At 39.6% G+C, this 15,914-nt stretch overlaps 1 protein-coding gene across 4 annotated transcripts in view; it reads right to left on the reverse strand.

Moving 5' to 3' along the window:
• PLD5 (phospholipase D family member 5) overlaps positions 1 to 15,914 on the reverse strand; it is a 457,190-nt gene that overhangs the window by 41,155 nt on the left and 400,121 nt on the right. For all 4 annotated transcript variants that reach the window (XM_004699951.3, XM_045298282.1, XM_045298284.1 and 1 more), the window contains 2 exons: positions 11,590 to 11,787; positions 1,824 to 1,960 (listed from right to left, as the gene is read on the reverse strand). In XM_004699951.3, coding sequence (XP_004700008.1) covers positions 1,824 to 1,960; positions 11,590 to 11,787 — 335 coding nt within the window. The remainder of the gene's footprint in view (positions 1 to 1,823; positions 1,961 to 11,589; positions 11,788 to 15,914) is intronic.

The raw sequence follows: 15,914 nt of genomic DNA on the forward strand, positions 1-15,914 counted from the left end.
GACTGCCTTGTAATCTTATAAGATGTCAGAGTAGGGTTGAGGTTAAGGCTAGGGGAATTATTTTGGTGTCTTCTATGGCCGAGAGCCCTGCATTCTTATTGTTTAGGCTATCTGAAAGGAACAGATTTCTATGGATGGGGTTCATTCTTTTTGGATGATGGAGGTGACCCAGTGGGGGTAGGGGAGTGGGTCTATACCTGCCAACTACCTAGGTGGTTTAGGAGTGAGGAATGAAGCAATAACCTACTCAGAAGTCAGGTTGTTTATCTGAGCTGCTCACCAGGGACTGGAGTCATGGGAGAGCCAGTGAATAGCTATATATGGGTCTTTGTCTCATGCTCAAAATTCTCTGCCTGTGCTTTGTAAAACCACTGTTGCTGAGTTTATTTGTATTGTTATGCTAATACCATAAAAACATTGGCCAGGTGTATGTTAACTGCTACCCAAAGTAGTTAAAGAAAAAAAAGCCTGTGGATGGTCATGCTTTTTGGGTGTCTTAAGATGCCACCCCTCCCACCTCCCTCAGTGCAGAGCTGTACCTTAGGGAAAGGAGATTAGTTTTGCCAAGTGGGTCTAGAGCTCCCCCCTCACTTGTTTGGAAAGTTTGCCTATTCACTATTTATGCTCATTCCAGGTTGCCAGGTAGAGTTACTCCCATGTCGTTTGGGTACACTGTGCTATCCCTGTTATTGGGAAGTTAGGGTTGGGAGGGTATCAGAGTGGAGCTCCCTTGGTTTGGGCTGAAAGCCAAGCCTATTTGTTCTTGTATTCACCGGCTGGTCCTGTAGAGCTATGCCCCTGAAGCTCAGCCAGCCAGCCACCCTAGCCAGCTTCTGGAATGGGAAAATTAAGTTGGGAGATTTACACTCTGTTGGGAATCAACGCTCTGTTGGCTAGTGCCAAGGACAGATGACAAAGGGGAGTCTATTGGCAGATGTTGTTGTACTTTTATTTTAATAAATTTGTGCCTATTTATCTTTGTGCTGAGAATCCCATGATCTGGAAATGTAAGATATCCCTCTTGGTGGCCCCTCTGTGCTCTCCTCTGCGGAATCCCTCCCATGTGTGATACTAGATTGTCATCTTGCTCAAGACTCTATATCTTCTTTCTACCTGACCATAGCCTTTAGGGTCTCCCACACTCTTGCTCAGAATAAACCTACTCTTTCAGCCTTCCAGGTCCTCGGTCCTCCATCCCTCCACTTGAGCCTAGGTGGTTTAGGTGAGAGGGTTCATTATCCCTTTTTCATACCTGGCCCAACCCCAGTTCTGGTACTTTAAAGAACAGTTCCATCTTCACCTTCCTGGAATTTTGTTGCAAAACCTACTCAGTTTCTAAATGTCCTCTAGGTACATCTGAATTAATTTATACTAACATTATAATTTGTATATATTATAAACTATATATATTATACTACTATATAATATATATTATGTAATACTATATGGAATATAATGCTAACATTATAAATTATAATATAATATATGTTATAAACAGTTATACGAGACACATGTAGACACATTAACAATGATAGATTTGCAGTCTTCTTTGCAAGACGAGTAAAAACCTATCTTCTTTCTAAACTTACTCTTCTGCTTTCAATGTAAACTACTGAGATGCTTTTTCAGGCTGAGACTCTGAGCCCTTAAAATGGCCCCACTTGAGAGCATCCTGGGTAAACTGAAGCTGCACTCTAAGTAGATTTGAAGGTTGGTCCCTTCCTAACATAGACCTCATAGCATTTCAGTGTCAGTCTCTTGACCGCTGTTAGTGGCTAGCCCTGGAGAGTGGGTTATAACTGAAGGTTTAGGCACTCACTGACCTTCGGGAACTTGTGCTGGAGATAGGCAGGTAGTCCATTACAGCTATGAACACAAATTTCTTGGCATCATCTATCACACTGTAGATGGCATCAATGTCAAAGCTTCTGTTCTTTGGGCAAAAAAGTTTGGGAGAGTTCTGTGAAGACATAAAAACCAAACTTAAGAGTGTAATCATTTTTTATCATTTGGGGATTTCTTTTATTTTGCTTAATTGAATTTGGGCTCCTAACTAAATGTTGGCTTAGCAACTTTATCCTATTAAACAAGTGTACAGTAAAACCTGCAAAAGCCAGATCTGTATTAGGCAGAAACCTTTCAGAGAAGGGAGACTCAAATGTTTTCCACTAAAACAATCAATGGGAAAAGTGGGAAGCTGTTACTTTGCCAAAGGCAGAAAACTCAGGATCCTTGGAAAAACAAGGCAGCTTTGTCAAGTTCCAGCCCTCAGAGGTTTTACTGTCTATTCTCAGCCCTCTCAAAGTTGAGGCTTGTAGAAATCAAGGTGGAATGGGCAAGTCTCAAGTTGGTCCCCTCTGTCTGTTTTGGAAGTGAATTCTTGCTGTCAGTATGCTTTGGGGAGGCGCACTCCAGCTCCGAACTTCTGAGATTTTGATGTGCATTACTTTGAAAACACCTACTAGGTTTCTCAAGTGTTACCATAATACCTACATACATACATGTAGAGCAAGTAGTTTACTCCAGATGTCTTTTCATTTGAATGGTTATATGGCTGTAAAAATTGTCAAGATAAAAGTATCTCAATACCTTGTCTCCCCCTCATCCCCACTCTTTCATTGAGTCAGAAAGAGGACTGTCGATGGCTAAGAAAATATAATGAATAATTACAGAGGAAGCTGAGTACCATATATACTTGTGTATAAGTAGGGTTTTTCAGCACAGTTTTAATATAGTTTTTTGTGGTAAAATTAGGTGCCTCGGCTGATATTTGGGTCAGCTTATACTTGAGTATATATGATAAGTTAAAGTAATCAAATTTATCATGAAAAATAGGTAACAAAATATTCCGAAAGACTTCAGTGAAATGAAAAGAGGCAAATTATGCTTTGGATATATTTCCCATGTTGCTAAAATGGTTGTCATCTTGTAAAACATGGTGTTCATTGATGAAATTGCTAAAGAAAGAGAAAAATTACTTTGCTTGTCTCACTATTTTAGTGTTTAGCAAAGCTCCAATTGTACTTTGACAAGCTATATGCAATGATACGAGCTCAAATCATGTAAGATTATGCTTAATACCAACACATCGAATCGGTGGTTTCTGAAACTGTCATGAACGGTAGTATTGGACAGTGAGTACTGCCCCTCACCACGTCCTGTACAGAACGAACCCATGCTCGGGGCATCCCTATCCCGGCTAACAGTTTTGTGACTAGACACTGATGGATGCTCAGCCTAGGGAGCATGAGGGATTGGGTCAGAAAGAAGTATGTCCCATGACACTAGTTTTCTAGGCATTTTGATGGTCAGAAAATCATCTTGGCAGGGGACTCTAGTAGGATGAGGTTTTCATTTATTTTTATTTAAAATTAGGATGAGCTTTCATATTTTACATATTAAACAATGTTACGAATTGAATTGTATCCTCAACTCTCTCTTCTCCAGTATGTTATGGTAATGCGGGCACTTCAGGGTTATCTAAGCATGTCTGAGTGGCATAAAGAACAGCATAGATGAAAAGACAAAGGAAAGAAGGAATTGAGAGGGCTAAGACACTGATTTGGCGTTTTTAGCATCCAGAACTGTTGAAAACTCAATTTCTGTTCTTGGAAGCCTCCCATCTATGGTATTCTGGTTACAGGAGCATTGGGAATCGAAAATAAACTGTGAAGCAAAACACACCTTTTACACTGGGTTGTCCAGAGACTCAAATACAACAGTGGTCAGCATGTGAGTACGCATTTCTCCAAGGAAGATAAATATCAACATCATTAGCCATTAAGGAGAATACAAATTAAGACCACAATATCATTTCAAACCCACTCACTCACTGCCCTCTATTTGACTCAGACTGAGAGTGACCAGATAGGGCAGCGTAGAACTACTCCTGTGGGTTCTTCAAGGAAGTACAAAGGCCTTTCTCCCGTGGAGTGGTTGGGGGTTTGGGACTGAGACCTTCGGGTTAACAGCTCAATGTAACCACTATGAAACCAGGCCTCCTTGTTACACCCACTAACAGGATTAAAAGAAAATGGAGAAGGCGTGGAGAAACTGCAACCTTCATACATTGCTGGTGGGAATGTAAAATTATGCAGTTTGGAAACGAGTTTGACCATTCCTCAAGAAGTTAAACCCGGAGTTTCCATGTTGTTGTTTAGGTGCCACCTAGTAGGTTCCGACCCATAGTGACCTTCTGCAAACAGAATAAAGCACCACCCTGTTCGGCACCATCCTCACAACTATTTCCTAGGCTTGAGCCCAGTGTTGTAGCCACGGTGTCCGTCCATCTCTTGAGGGCCCTCCTCCTTTTCACTGCCTCTACTTAACCAAGAAGGTGTCCTTCGCCAGGACCTGGGCTCTGTTGAAAACCTGTCTCACGATGGAAGACAAAGTCCTTGCCTCTGAGGAGCACTCTGACTATATTTCTTCCAAGAGAGCTCAGGTTGTCCTTTTAGCAGTCCATGGTACCTTCAATATTTATCTCCAGCCCCACAGTTCAAATGCATCAATTTTCTTCCATATTCTTTATTCAATGTGCAACTTTCACATGCATATGAGACAATTGAAAATACCATAGCTTGAGTCAGGCATACCGTAGTCCTCGAAGAAATATCGTTGCTTTTAATACTCCAAAGAGGTCTTATACAGCAGATTTACCTAATGAAATACGCCTTTTGATCTCTTGATTGCTGCTTCCATGAGCATTGATTGTGGATCCAAACAAGACAAAATCTTGACAACTACAACTTTTTCTCCATTTATCATGATATTATTACCCATTGGTCCAGTTGTGAAGATTTTGGTTTGATTTACATTGAGTTGTAATCATACCGAAGGGTACAATCATTAATCTTCATCAGCAAGTGCTTCGTGCTTTGCTGGCTGTCAGCAAGCATGGTTGTGTTTTCTGCCTATCACAAGTTGATAATAAGGCTTGCTCCCATCCTGATGCCACATTTGTCTTCATATAGTCCAGCTTCTCTGCTTATTTGCTCATATAGCATACAGATTGAATAAGTACGGTGCGAGGATACAATCCTGTTGCACACCTTGCCTGATTTTATGCCATGCAGCAAGCCTTTGTTCTGTTCGCACAACTGCCACTTGATCCATGTATAAGTTCCACCTGAGCACAATGAAGTGTTCTGGAATTCCCATTCTTCTCAAGGTTATCCATAGTTTGTTATGAGCCGCACAGTCAAATGCCGTAGCACAGTCAAGACACAAGTAAATGTCTTCTTGGTAGTCTCTGCTTTGAGCCAAGGTCCATCTGACATCAGCAATGATATACCTTGTCCCACATCCTCTTCTGAATCTGACCTAACCCGCTGGCAGCTTTCTGCCAATAAACTGCATCCTTTGTTGAATTATCTTGACCAAAATTTTACTTGCACATATTTCGGTTATATTGTTCTATAATTTGAACATTCTGTTGGGTCACCATTCTTTAGAATGGGTACAAATATAGATCTCTTTGAGTCAATTGGCCAAGTAGCTGCCTTCCAAATTTCCTGGCATAGGCAAATGAGTGCTTCCAGTGCTTCATTAGCTTGTTGAAACATGTCCATTAGTGTTCCATCAATTCTTGGAGCTCTGTTTTTAGTTAATGCCTTCAGTGTAGCTTGGGCCTCTTCCTTCAGCACCCATGGTTCTTGCTCATATGCTACCTCCTGAAATGGTGGGATGTTGAGTAGTACTTTTTGGTACAGCGACTCTGTATTCTTCCCATCTTTCTTTGATGCTTCCTGTCTCATTCAATATTTGCCCATAGAACCTTTCGATATTGAAACCCTGGGGTCGATTTTTTCTTGGGTTCTTCCAGTTTAAGATATGCTTTGTGTGCTCTTCCCTTTTGAGTTTCTAATTCCAGGTCTTTGCAATATATTTGGTTTTGTCTTCTTGAGCTGCCCTTTGAAATTTTCTACTCAGCTCTTTCTTCAGCTATTTATCCTTTCTTCCATTTGTTTTAGCTACTCTCTGATTAATAGCAAGTTTCAGAATCTCTTCTGACATTTACTTTGATCTTTCTTTACTTGCTTGCTTTTTAATGACCTTTTGCTTTCTTCATGAATGATGTTTTTGATGTCCTCCCACAGCTCATCAGGTCTCTGTCATTAGTGTTCAATGCATCAAGTCTGTTCTTGAAATTTGGGTGTGACAGACTGAAGGTTATGTTTTGGTTCTTCTGAACTCGTTTCAATTCTCTTCAACTTTATCCTGAACTTATATATGGACAATTGACGGTCTGTTCCACAGTCAGCCCTGGCCTGGCTTTAGTTGCTGATAGTGAGCTTCTCCATTGTCTTTTCTCACAGGTGTAGTCAATTTGATTTCTGTATTCCATCTGTGGATCCCATATGATCAAGTCAATAGTTTTACAAAATTCATTCCTGTGATCCCTAGCTTCATTTCTATTACCAAGTCCATGTTTTCCTTCCTCTTTGTTTCCAACTTTTGCATTCCAAAACCAATGATTATCAATGCACATTGATTACATGTTTCATCAATTTCTTACTGAAGAAGTTGGCAGATTTCTTTATCACTAGCTTTTGTGGTTGGTGCGTAAATTTGAATAATAGTTGTATTGATTTGATTTTCTTGAACGTGGATAGATATTATACTATCACAGACAGCATTGTTCTTCAAGCTTGATTTTATAATGTCCTTTTTGAAAATGAATGCCATGCCATTCCTATTGATTGTGTTATTACCAACATAGCAATTATATGATTTTCTATTCAAAATGCCTAATAAAAGCCAACTTCAGCTCACTAATGCCTAGGATATCGATCTTTATGTGTTTCAATTTATTTTTGACAACTTCCAATTTTCCTATACTTAGCATATTCCAAGTTCTGATCATTAGCAGATTTTGCAGCTGTTTCTCCTTACCTTGAGTCTGGCCCCACAACCAAACGAAGATCCTGAAGGCTCAACTCCCACAGGCTTTACCCACCTCCTTCTCAGTCACATTTTGAGGGCTCACCAACACAAGGGGCCTATCCTCCGGCACTCTCTCCGACAGTGTTCTGCTTCTGTTCTTTAGGCCTTCAGTATCTGACAGTGTTTTAAAGCTATGCATAAGGTTTCCAGTGGCTCCTTCCTCCGAAGTCGGGCGTCAAGTCCTTCTTCATTGTCTGTTTTTAGTCTGGAAGCTCCACTGAAGCCTGTTCACTTTGGGTGACCCTGCTGGCATTTGAAATACCAGTGACATAGTTTGCAGCATCACAGCAACACAGAGCTATCACAGTGTGACAAACTGACAGACAAGTGATGGAGTAGAATAGAATAGTAGGATAGTGACTTTATGAATACTGGAATCATTTCCTGGCCCTGTGTCATCTTCACAATTGTTGGTATGTCTGAATTCATTAAACTGATTATTATCTAAATTCTTCTCATAGAGAATTTCCCTTTCAGTGACCCTCTGCATTAGGTGGGGTTGACTAGAGACACAAATCCAGAGACACTCAGATGCGTGTAAGAGAGAGCTTTATAGATTTACAAATCTTCACTTGTGAGTCATAATCTCACGCCTACCTTATAGGCCATTGTGGATGTCGAATCAGATAATGGAAAGTATCTTTTATTGTTGTTAGGTGCCATCGTCAGTTATGATTTATAGGCACCCTATGAACTACAGAACAAAACAATGCCCAGTGATACCGTACTCACAATTGTTTAAATTTTTGAGCCCCCTGTCATAGCCACTGGGTCCATCTATCTCATTTTGTTGACCCTCCTCAAAAGCATGATGTTCTTTTCTAGGCACTAGTCTCTCCTGATAAGATGTCCAAAGGGCATTAGGCAAAATCTTGCCATCCTCACTTCTAAGGAGGATTCTGGCTACATTACTTCCCAGACAGATTTGTTTGTTCTTCTGGAAGTACATGGACTTTCAATATTCTTTGCAAGCACCACAATTCAAATGCAGTCTTCTCCATTCATTGACCAACTTTCACATGCATATGAAGCAAATGAAAATACCATGGCTTGAGTCAAGAGCTTCTTAGTCCTCAATATGACATCTTAAAGAAGTCTTGTTCAGCAGATGTTCCCAATGTAATATGTCATGTGATTTCTTGACCACTGGTTCCATGAGTATTGATTATGATACAAACAAATTGAAATCCTCGAAAATTTCAATCTTTTCTCTGTTTAATATGATGTTACACATTGGTGCAGGTTTGAGGATTTTGGTTTTCTTTTTATTAATTGACAATCCATATGGAAGGCTTTGGTGGAAGTTACATAATCTACTGTCAGTTTGAGGAAGGGGTGGAGTCCAGCCTGTCAACCAAGTCACAGCCTGATGACCTCATTTTAGAGGCATGAGAGAGATAAATAGCTCACTGGAGGCCAGACACACTCTCTCTGCTTCGTCTTCTTGCTGATAAGCCACATGGAGCTATGCTGGTGGAGTCAGAGCCCTAGAACTGAGGGAGCCACATAGAGACCTACACCAGGATTGAGATGCTTCCACCACCACTGGATCCACAAGACTTTCCACCCACTGACCTGTAATCTTCCTGCATTTGGTGTCATTGCATGTGTTGTGTGAATCTGAAGAGGAACTTATAGACAGGTATCACACATATGGGCTAATATCAGACTTATGGACTTGAACTGGACTGGGCTGGGATTTTTTTCTCAATATGCGATTGTTCTTTCATATAAAGTTCTTTGTTATACACATATGAGTGCCTATGAATTGCTTCTCTCGTCAAAACAAACTAACACATTATCTAGTCAACCTGGACTAACCCAGCTGCAGTCTTTAATTTCATCAGTGTTTCAAGTCATCCTCACTTGCAGCATGCAAGTTTGTGTCATTTGCATATCACACATTCTTAATAATGCTTTTTCCAATCCTGAAGTCACGTTCTTCATATAGTCCAATCTCCCAGATTATCTAGCTCTGTTTGATCCATATACAGGTTCTTTTGGTTCATATACAGGTTCTGCGTGATCACAATGAGGTATTCTGGAATTCCCATTCTTTGAGATTTAATCCACAGTTGTTATGATGCACACAGTAAAATGTCTTTGTACAGTCAATAAAGCACAAGTAAAATCTTTCTGATGTTCTCTGCTTTCAGTCAACATCCATGTGACATTAGCAGTGATATCCCTTTTGCCACATTCTCTTCTGACACCAGCTTGAATTTCTGGCAGCCCCCTGCTGCAACCATTAAAAAAATTATCTTCAATATAGTCCACCCCCTTGGGAGGACAAATAACAGGAATGTGGATGAAGGGTGACATGACAACAGACAGTGTAAGACATGAAAAAACAACAACAATATATAATTGATCAAGGATTCATGGAGGGTGAGAGAGGGAGGGGAAAAATTGCTGATACCAAGGGCTCAAGTAGAAAGAAAATGTTTTGGAAATGTTGATGGGAACATATGTACAAATGTGCTTAATACAATTGAATGATGGATTGTTATAAGATTTGTAAGAGCCTGCCCAGTAAAATGATTAATATATATAGTAATATATAAAAATTATTTTCAAAATTTTTTTGCTTCTATGTAAAATCAATGATTTCTATATTCTGTTGGGCTAACTTTCTTTGAAGTGGGCACAAATAAGGATCTCTTCCAGTCTGTTGGTAGGGAGTTTTCTTTCAACTTCCTTGGCGAAGACCGGTGCACAATTCTAGTGTCTCATCAACTTGTTGAAACATTTCAATTGGTATTTTATCAATTCATGAAGTCTTGTTTTGGGGTAATATTTTTAGTGTAGCTTATACTTCTTGCTTCAACACCACTGGTTCTTGAAATGGTTGAACATCAACCAATTATTTTTAGTATAGTGAGTGTGTGTATCCTTTCCATCTGCTTTTGATGTTCCTGTATTGTTCAACATGGCCTCCTTCAACATCAGAACCCAAATCCTTCTTGGGTAATTTCTTCAGTTCTTTCACACCTTGAGATATGCTGTGCATTCTTTATTTTTGGCTTTCTAAATCCAGATTATCACACAATTCATTATAATTCTCTATTCTGTCTGACCTTTGATACTTTCTGTTCAGCTCTTTTATTTCTTTATTTCTTCCACTGGCTTTCACCACTCTATATTCAGAAGTAAGCTCCAAGTCTCTTTTGACATCCACTTTGACCTTTGCCTTCATTTTTTAAATGACCCTTTGCTACTTTCATGTACGGTGTTCCTGATGTCACCCTACAGCTTTCAGGTCTTCTGTCGTTAGTGTTAGTGTTCAGTGTGTCAAATCTGTTCTTGAGATGTGCTCTAAATTCAGGTGGGAGATACTCCAGGTTTTATTTTGTACTTGCTTTAAGTTTCTTCAGCTTCACAGTTGATGATCTGTTCCACAGTTGGTCCCTGGCCTTGCTTTGGCTGATCATATTGAACTTAGCCATCATCTCTTTCCACAGATAGAGTCCATTTGATTCCTGTGTATCCCATTTGGTGAAGTCCACCTGTATAGTCACCATTTATGTTGCTTAAAAAAAAGTTATTTGCAATGAAGTCATTGATCCTATGAAACTCTATCATGCGTTCTCCAGCTTTGTTTCTGTGACCAATACCAGATACTGTTCTTTCCTTTTTGTTCCCAACTTTGTCATTACAACCACTGGTAATTATCAATGCATGCTGACTGCATGTTTGATCAATTTCAGACTGATGACGTTGGTAAAATTCTTCCATTTCTTCATCACTAGCTTTAGTGCCTGGTACATAAATTTAAATAATAGTTGTATTAACTGGACATCGTTTTAGGTGTATAGCTATTATCCTATAGACAGCATTGTACTTAAAAATAGATCTTGTAATGATCTTTTGACAATGTATAGGATGCCATTCCTTTTCAACTTGTCATTTCAGGCATAGTATATAACATGACTGCCCAACTAAAAATGGCCAATGTAAGGCCAATTGAATTGGCCATTTTTCAGTTGGACAATCATGTTATATTGTCCAACATATTGTCCATATGTTTCCATTTTCATACTTTGTACATTCCATATTTGGTAATTAATGGTGGCTTGCAGCTGTTCCTTCTTATTTGGAATTGTGCCCTATCAGCAGGTGAAGTCCCTCAAGCTTTGCTCCATCTGACTCTCTAAGGTTGACTCTGCTCTGAGGAGGCAGCTCTTTCTCAGTTGGATTTTGAACGCTTTCCAACCAGAGGGGTTCATCTTCTGACACTGTGTTCAGACCATGTTATGCTGCCATTCATAAGATTTTCAATGGCCAATCCCTCAAAAGTGTCTGTTCTTAGTCTGCTGAAACTTCTTCACCATGGGGGTCTCTGCTGTATTTGCAACACGGGTGATGTGGCTTTCAGTATCACAGCAGCATGAAAGCCACCATACTATGACAGACTGACAGATGGGTGATGGATCTCAAGCTAGGAGTGCTTAGTACAATGTATTATTGATAACAAGTAACGTAATTGGTGAATAAAGAGTAGACACATGCTACATGCCTTGTGGGATGAAATAGAACTCTATATCATTCATTTTTATCTAAATACAATATCAGATTCAAACATTCCAAGTTAAAAAAGGCCTCTAGGGGGGAAGGAGGAGGAGGAGAAGGAGGGTGACAACTCACCGACACAAAGGCTTGAGAGTAGGTTTCATTCAACTGAAGTTGCAATTTCTTTTGGTTGTCGTACACTCCATAAAGTCTCTTGGACCAGGTCTGAGGTACTCGGCTCTTGAATTTTAATGAACTATATAAAGCAAATATTCTTTGTAAATCCAGGACAAGGCAGCTGCAGTTGTAAAATATGACACCCAGTTCTTTCATCTGTGAAATTAAAATGGAAAGCATCAGTGCTATATGTGTCTGATGGTGTTGTTTTCAAATAGAAAAATGAATAAGAATTCAGTACTAGTGCCATCTTTTTCTTGTGTCTATTGTACTATGGACATAAAAGCCATAATTACATTTTATAGTATATAGAAGTAATGCGTCATCAAAATGCTTGAATATTTAAGTGGAAAAATTTTTGCTCCCATTCTGAATTTGGTCTCCTCTAGATAATTTTTCCACATTCACTTACCCTCCTCATCACATTCCTCCAGATTTGTTTCCTAAGCATTAGTATTTCATACAATCCTTAACTCATAAGCAACAAAATGTTCATTCTTAACTGCAGCATCCAGAATGGTTAAGATCATGGATCTTGAGTGTGATTGCCTGAAATCATATTCCAATTTCATGACTTTCTACCTATGTGAGTTTGGATAAGATTGCTAATCTCTGTGCCTTGGTGTCTTCTTTCATAAACTGGAATTAATAGTATTTAAAAAAAATAAACTTGCTGCCTTCATTACCTACTGTTGTCATAAGATAAATATCCTGTTTTGATATTCTGTCATCAAGAGATTTGTGCTTCAAAGGACAGATATTTATTTCTCTCAGTTCAGGGGACTAGAAGTCCATGTTCAGAGTGTGGCTTTAGTGCAGCTTCTTCTTTGTCGACTTCAGCTCTTATCGGCAGGAACCCTTGAAGCTCTTGGACTGGTAGAATCCACAATCGACAAATAGCGGCTGTCCTGCCACCTTCATTTATCTTGCTCTCTAATTTGACTTTTTTTTAATAACTAAGAAGTGATCAGCTCCAGAACACACCCTACATTGATTTAAAAATAATAGCAAAACAATAAACTCATTGCTGTGTAGGCAAGGCAGACTCACAGGGCCCATTGGGCGAGTAGAACTGCCTTACAGGGGTTCCAAAGCTGTCCATTAGCAGACGCAGGCTGCCACCTCTTTCACCTGTGGAGTGGCTGTTGGGCTTGAACAAACAACCTTTCATTTAGCAGCTGAGTGCTTAACCATTGCATCACCAGGATTTTCCCCTATACCCCATTAACATACAGAAGAAAGCTTTATTTCCAGACAGAATTAAAGCCAAAGGTATAGGGAATTCCAACTCACATTTCGAGGAGAGTTAGAAACAAAGGAAGAAACAGCCGCTGGAGAATGTGGCCTTGGCGAGGCATAATGGAAGTTTGACAGTACGTAAGGAAGACTGCGGAAGAGTTGATGCACGTTAACTGTGCTTTGCAGGAAGCATACTGAAAGCACCGCGGACTGTCCGAAGAACAAGCAATGTGTCTCTGAAGGAGCACAAACAGAAGCATCCATAGAAGGAAAGATGGCATTATTTTGCCTGTTGAACTTCAGACATTTTATCAGGAAAGACCCGTGCCGTGAAAAAGGACATCATGCCTGGTAAAGTGGAGGGTCAGCAAAAAAGAAGACTTATGAGATGGATTGGCATAACTGCAACGATCGTGAAGACGGTGCGGGATCAAATAATGTTTGGTTCTGTAGCATAGAGGGTCTCTATGGGTCGGAACCAACAGGACAGCACCTAACAACAACAACAACACGATCCATAATACAGTGATACTTAATTCGTTCCAAATTCGTGTTTGAACATCAAAAATCCGAGAACTAATCATATTTTTCCCATACGAAATAATGGGAAAAAAATCATTGGTTCTGAAGCCCCAAAATTACATTGATAGATTATTTTTCCAGGATTTTAAATCACGATGAGGCTCTTAACCTTCTTGCATATCAGTGTCTCAGATATGCTATCGCCATTGAGTGGTTTCTAATGTATCCAGACTAGCGGGAAATTTTCTGCTTCTTCAAGGGGTTGTGTTGTGGTGAACACTTCCTTACCGTTCACTACATTAGCTGCTATAATCACATTTCCCCCACCCCCCAAAAAAATGTTGATAATGCCAACTTAGCCATCTAGTCAGTCGCCAAATCAGATAAGTGGTGACCTGATTCAAATTTTGCAGTAATTTCTTTCTTTCACTCTATTGTAGTTCTCACAGTTTTCTTCTTAGCTAGACTGCTGGCATTACTAAATTTCTTTGGATTACAATATTTTATACAAAAAAGGACAATAACAAATGGATTAATACACTAGTATTAATGGTTTGGGTCAGGTGTCCCTTAGTCCTCAAAGTAACATCCTTGCTTTTCAACAGTTTAACTCCCCAAATAATTTATTTAATACAAGAATACACAAATTAAATAACAATATGTTAATTTTAAAAGAAAGCTACATATATCTGTATGTACATATGTAAGTATTTCTTTAGTATAGAACCCTAGAACTGAGTGAATAAACACAGAAGCACAATGCTGTTGTCCTTAATTGCCATTTAATCAGCCACTGACTGATGGCAACCTCTTGAACAATACAAAGAACTACTGCCTGGTCCTGCACTAATTCAGTGATCAATTGTAGATGGCACCTTTGAATTTGCTAAGTTTTGTCTGTCTTAGTCTGGAAGCTCTACTGGTTCCTATTCAACATCATAACAACCTGCAAGCATCCACTGATAGACGTGGTCATTGTGCGTGAGGTACTTTGACCAGGGATTGAACACTAGTCTCTTGCATGCAAAGCAAGGATTGGTTCTACCACTGCTTTTTCTAATAAGGACAATCAGTGCTTCAGAATGTGAAAGGAAGTAGGGTGGGGCAGGACATATGGAATGTACTCAAAGGGGATGTTTCTTTGCCTAATAAGCAAGGCAGGTATGGGCTTACGTGTTTGCTTTCTCATATTTAGTGAACCATTTCAGCATTTTTCCAGCACATCAAAGATTTTGCTTCTAGACTTGGCTGGCATCTGTCTCACTGCTAGCCCCACAGCACCTTCTTTCAAAATCACAACCTCTCTTCAAATCTACAGTCCTTTACAGGGTGGCACACCAGGTAAGCAAGGGGATCATGAGGTTGTTCATGCTTATTTACTAGTCTGTAGTGAAAAATTTCACATGCAGGTTAACAGGGTTCTAACCATGTGAAATTATTCACTACAGGCTAGTTAATAAGCTTGAGTAATCCCATGCTTTCCTTGCTTAGTGGGTAACTTGAGTTGCAGCAATGGAATGGTGTGGCTGAGTTCTATGGGGCTGATGCTAACTAAGAAGAGAGAATGTGGGTATGTGTAAGTGCGTAAATAACATTATTTTAATCTGTGGAAGGGTATGCTGATGGCAAGAAGTACAACTAGAGCGGCAGAAATGATCCTGAAGACGTGCACAGACACTCTCCCCAGACTCTGTACAACCAAGACATGACAGACCAAATGAAATCGATAAGAATGGCAATCCTAGAATCCCGACCTTCAGAGGAAAGGATAGAGAAGTGGATTAAATGCCAACTAGGAGAAGAAGCTGAACCAGTGTCCAGAGAGAAGACAGATGGGAATGTGAAATGTCAGTTGGCTTGACACAGACTGGCCATTTTGAACTTTACAGACAAAATTAATTGTTTGAAGACAAGCCTTTAAGACTCCAGATGTCACTTTCTTTTTAATTGAAGTTTTTCTATATTTTGCCTAGTCAATGTTTTTTCTTTGTTTACTTCCTGTTTGTGTTTTATATGATTGTCTGTATATGAAATCCAGTGAATGGATTAATAATTACTCAGGAGCATAGTAAAGGAGGATGTGGGGAGTGGGGGGGTGAACAACCATGAGCATGAGAAGAAAAATATTCTGAAATTTATTGTGGTGATGATTGCCCAACTCTTAAATTGTATGATATGTGAAGCATATGCCGATAAAACCACTGAAAGTTGTTAGAGGGAAAATTACTTAGTATATTAAGATGAACAAAATACAACCAGAAGAAACGCCCCCCAAAACCCTCAGATCCCTGAAAACAGCAGAAGTTATGGCACAGAAGGTACCTACAAAGACTCCCTCAGCCTTCACTCTCTCTCTCTGGCAGGGGCCGTTCAAGCAATGCAGGGGGATGATCTAGATAAAACCCGGAGCGAAAAAAATTACTAACCAAGAATTACATGTGTGGAAAAACAGTCCCTCAAATAACATCTTGAAATATTTCAATTTGCAGGTAACAGAAATGAAAGGAATTCGTAATCTTTTT

This window comes from Echinops telfairi, unplaced genomic scaffold, assembly GCF_000313985.2.
Source record: "Echinops telfairi isolate 266 unplaced genomic scaffold, ASM31398v2 ScPeMD7_7424;HRSCAF=8462, whole genome shotgun sequence".
Classification (NCBI taxonomy): domain Eukaryota; kingdom Metazoa; phylum Chordata; class Mammalia; order Afrosoricida; family Tenrecidae; genus Echinops; species Echinops telfairi.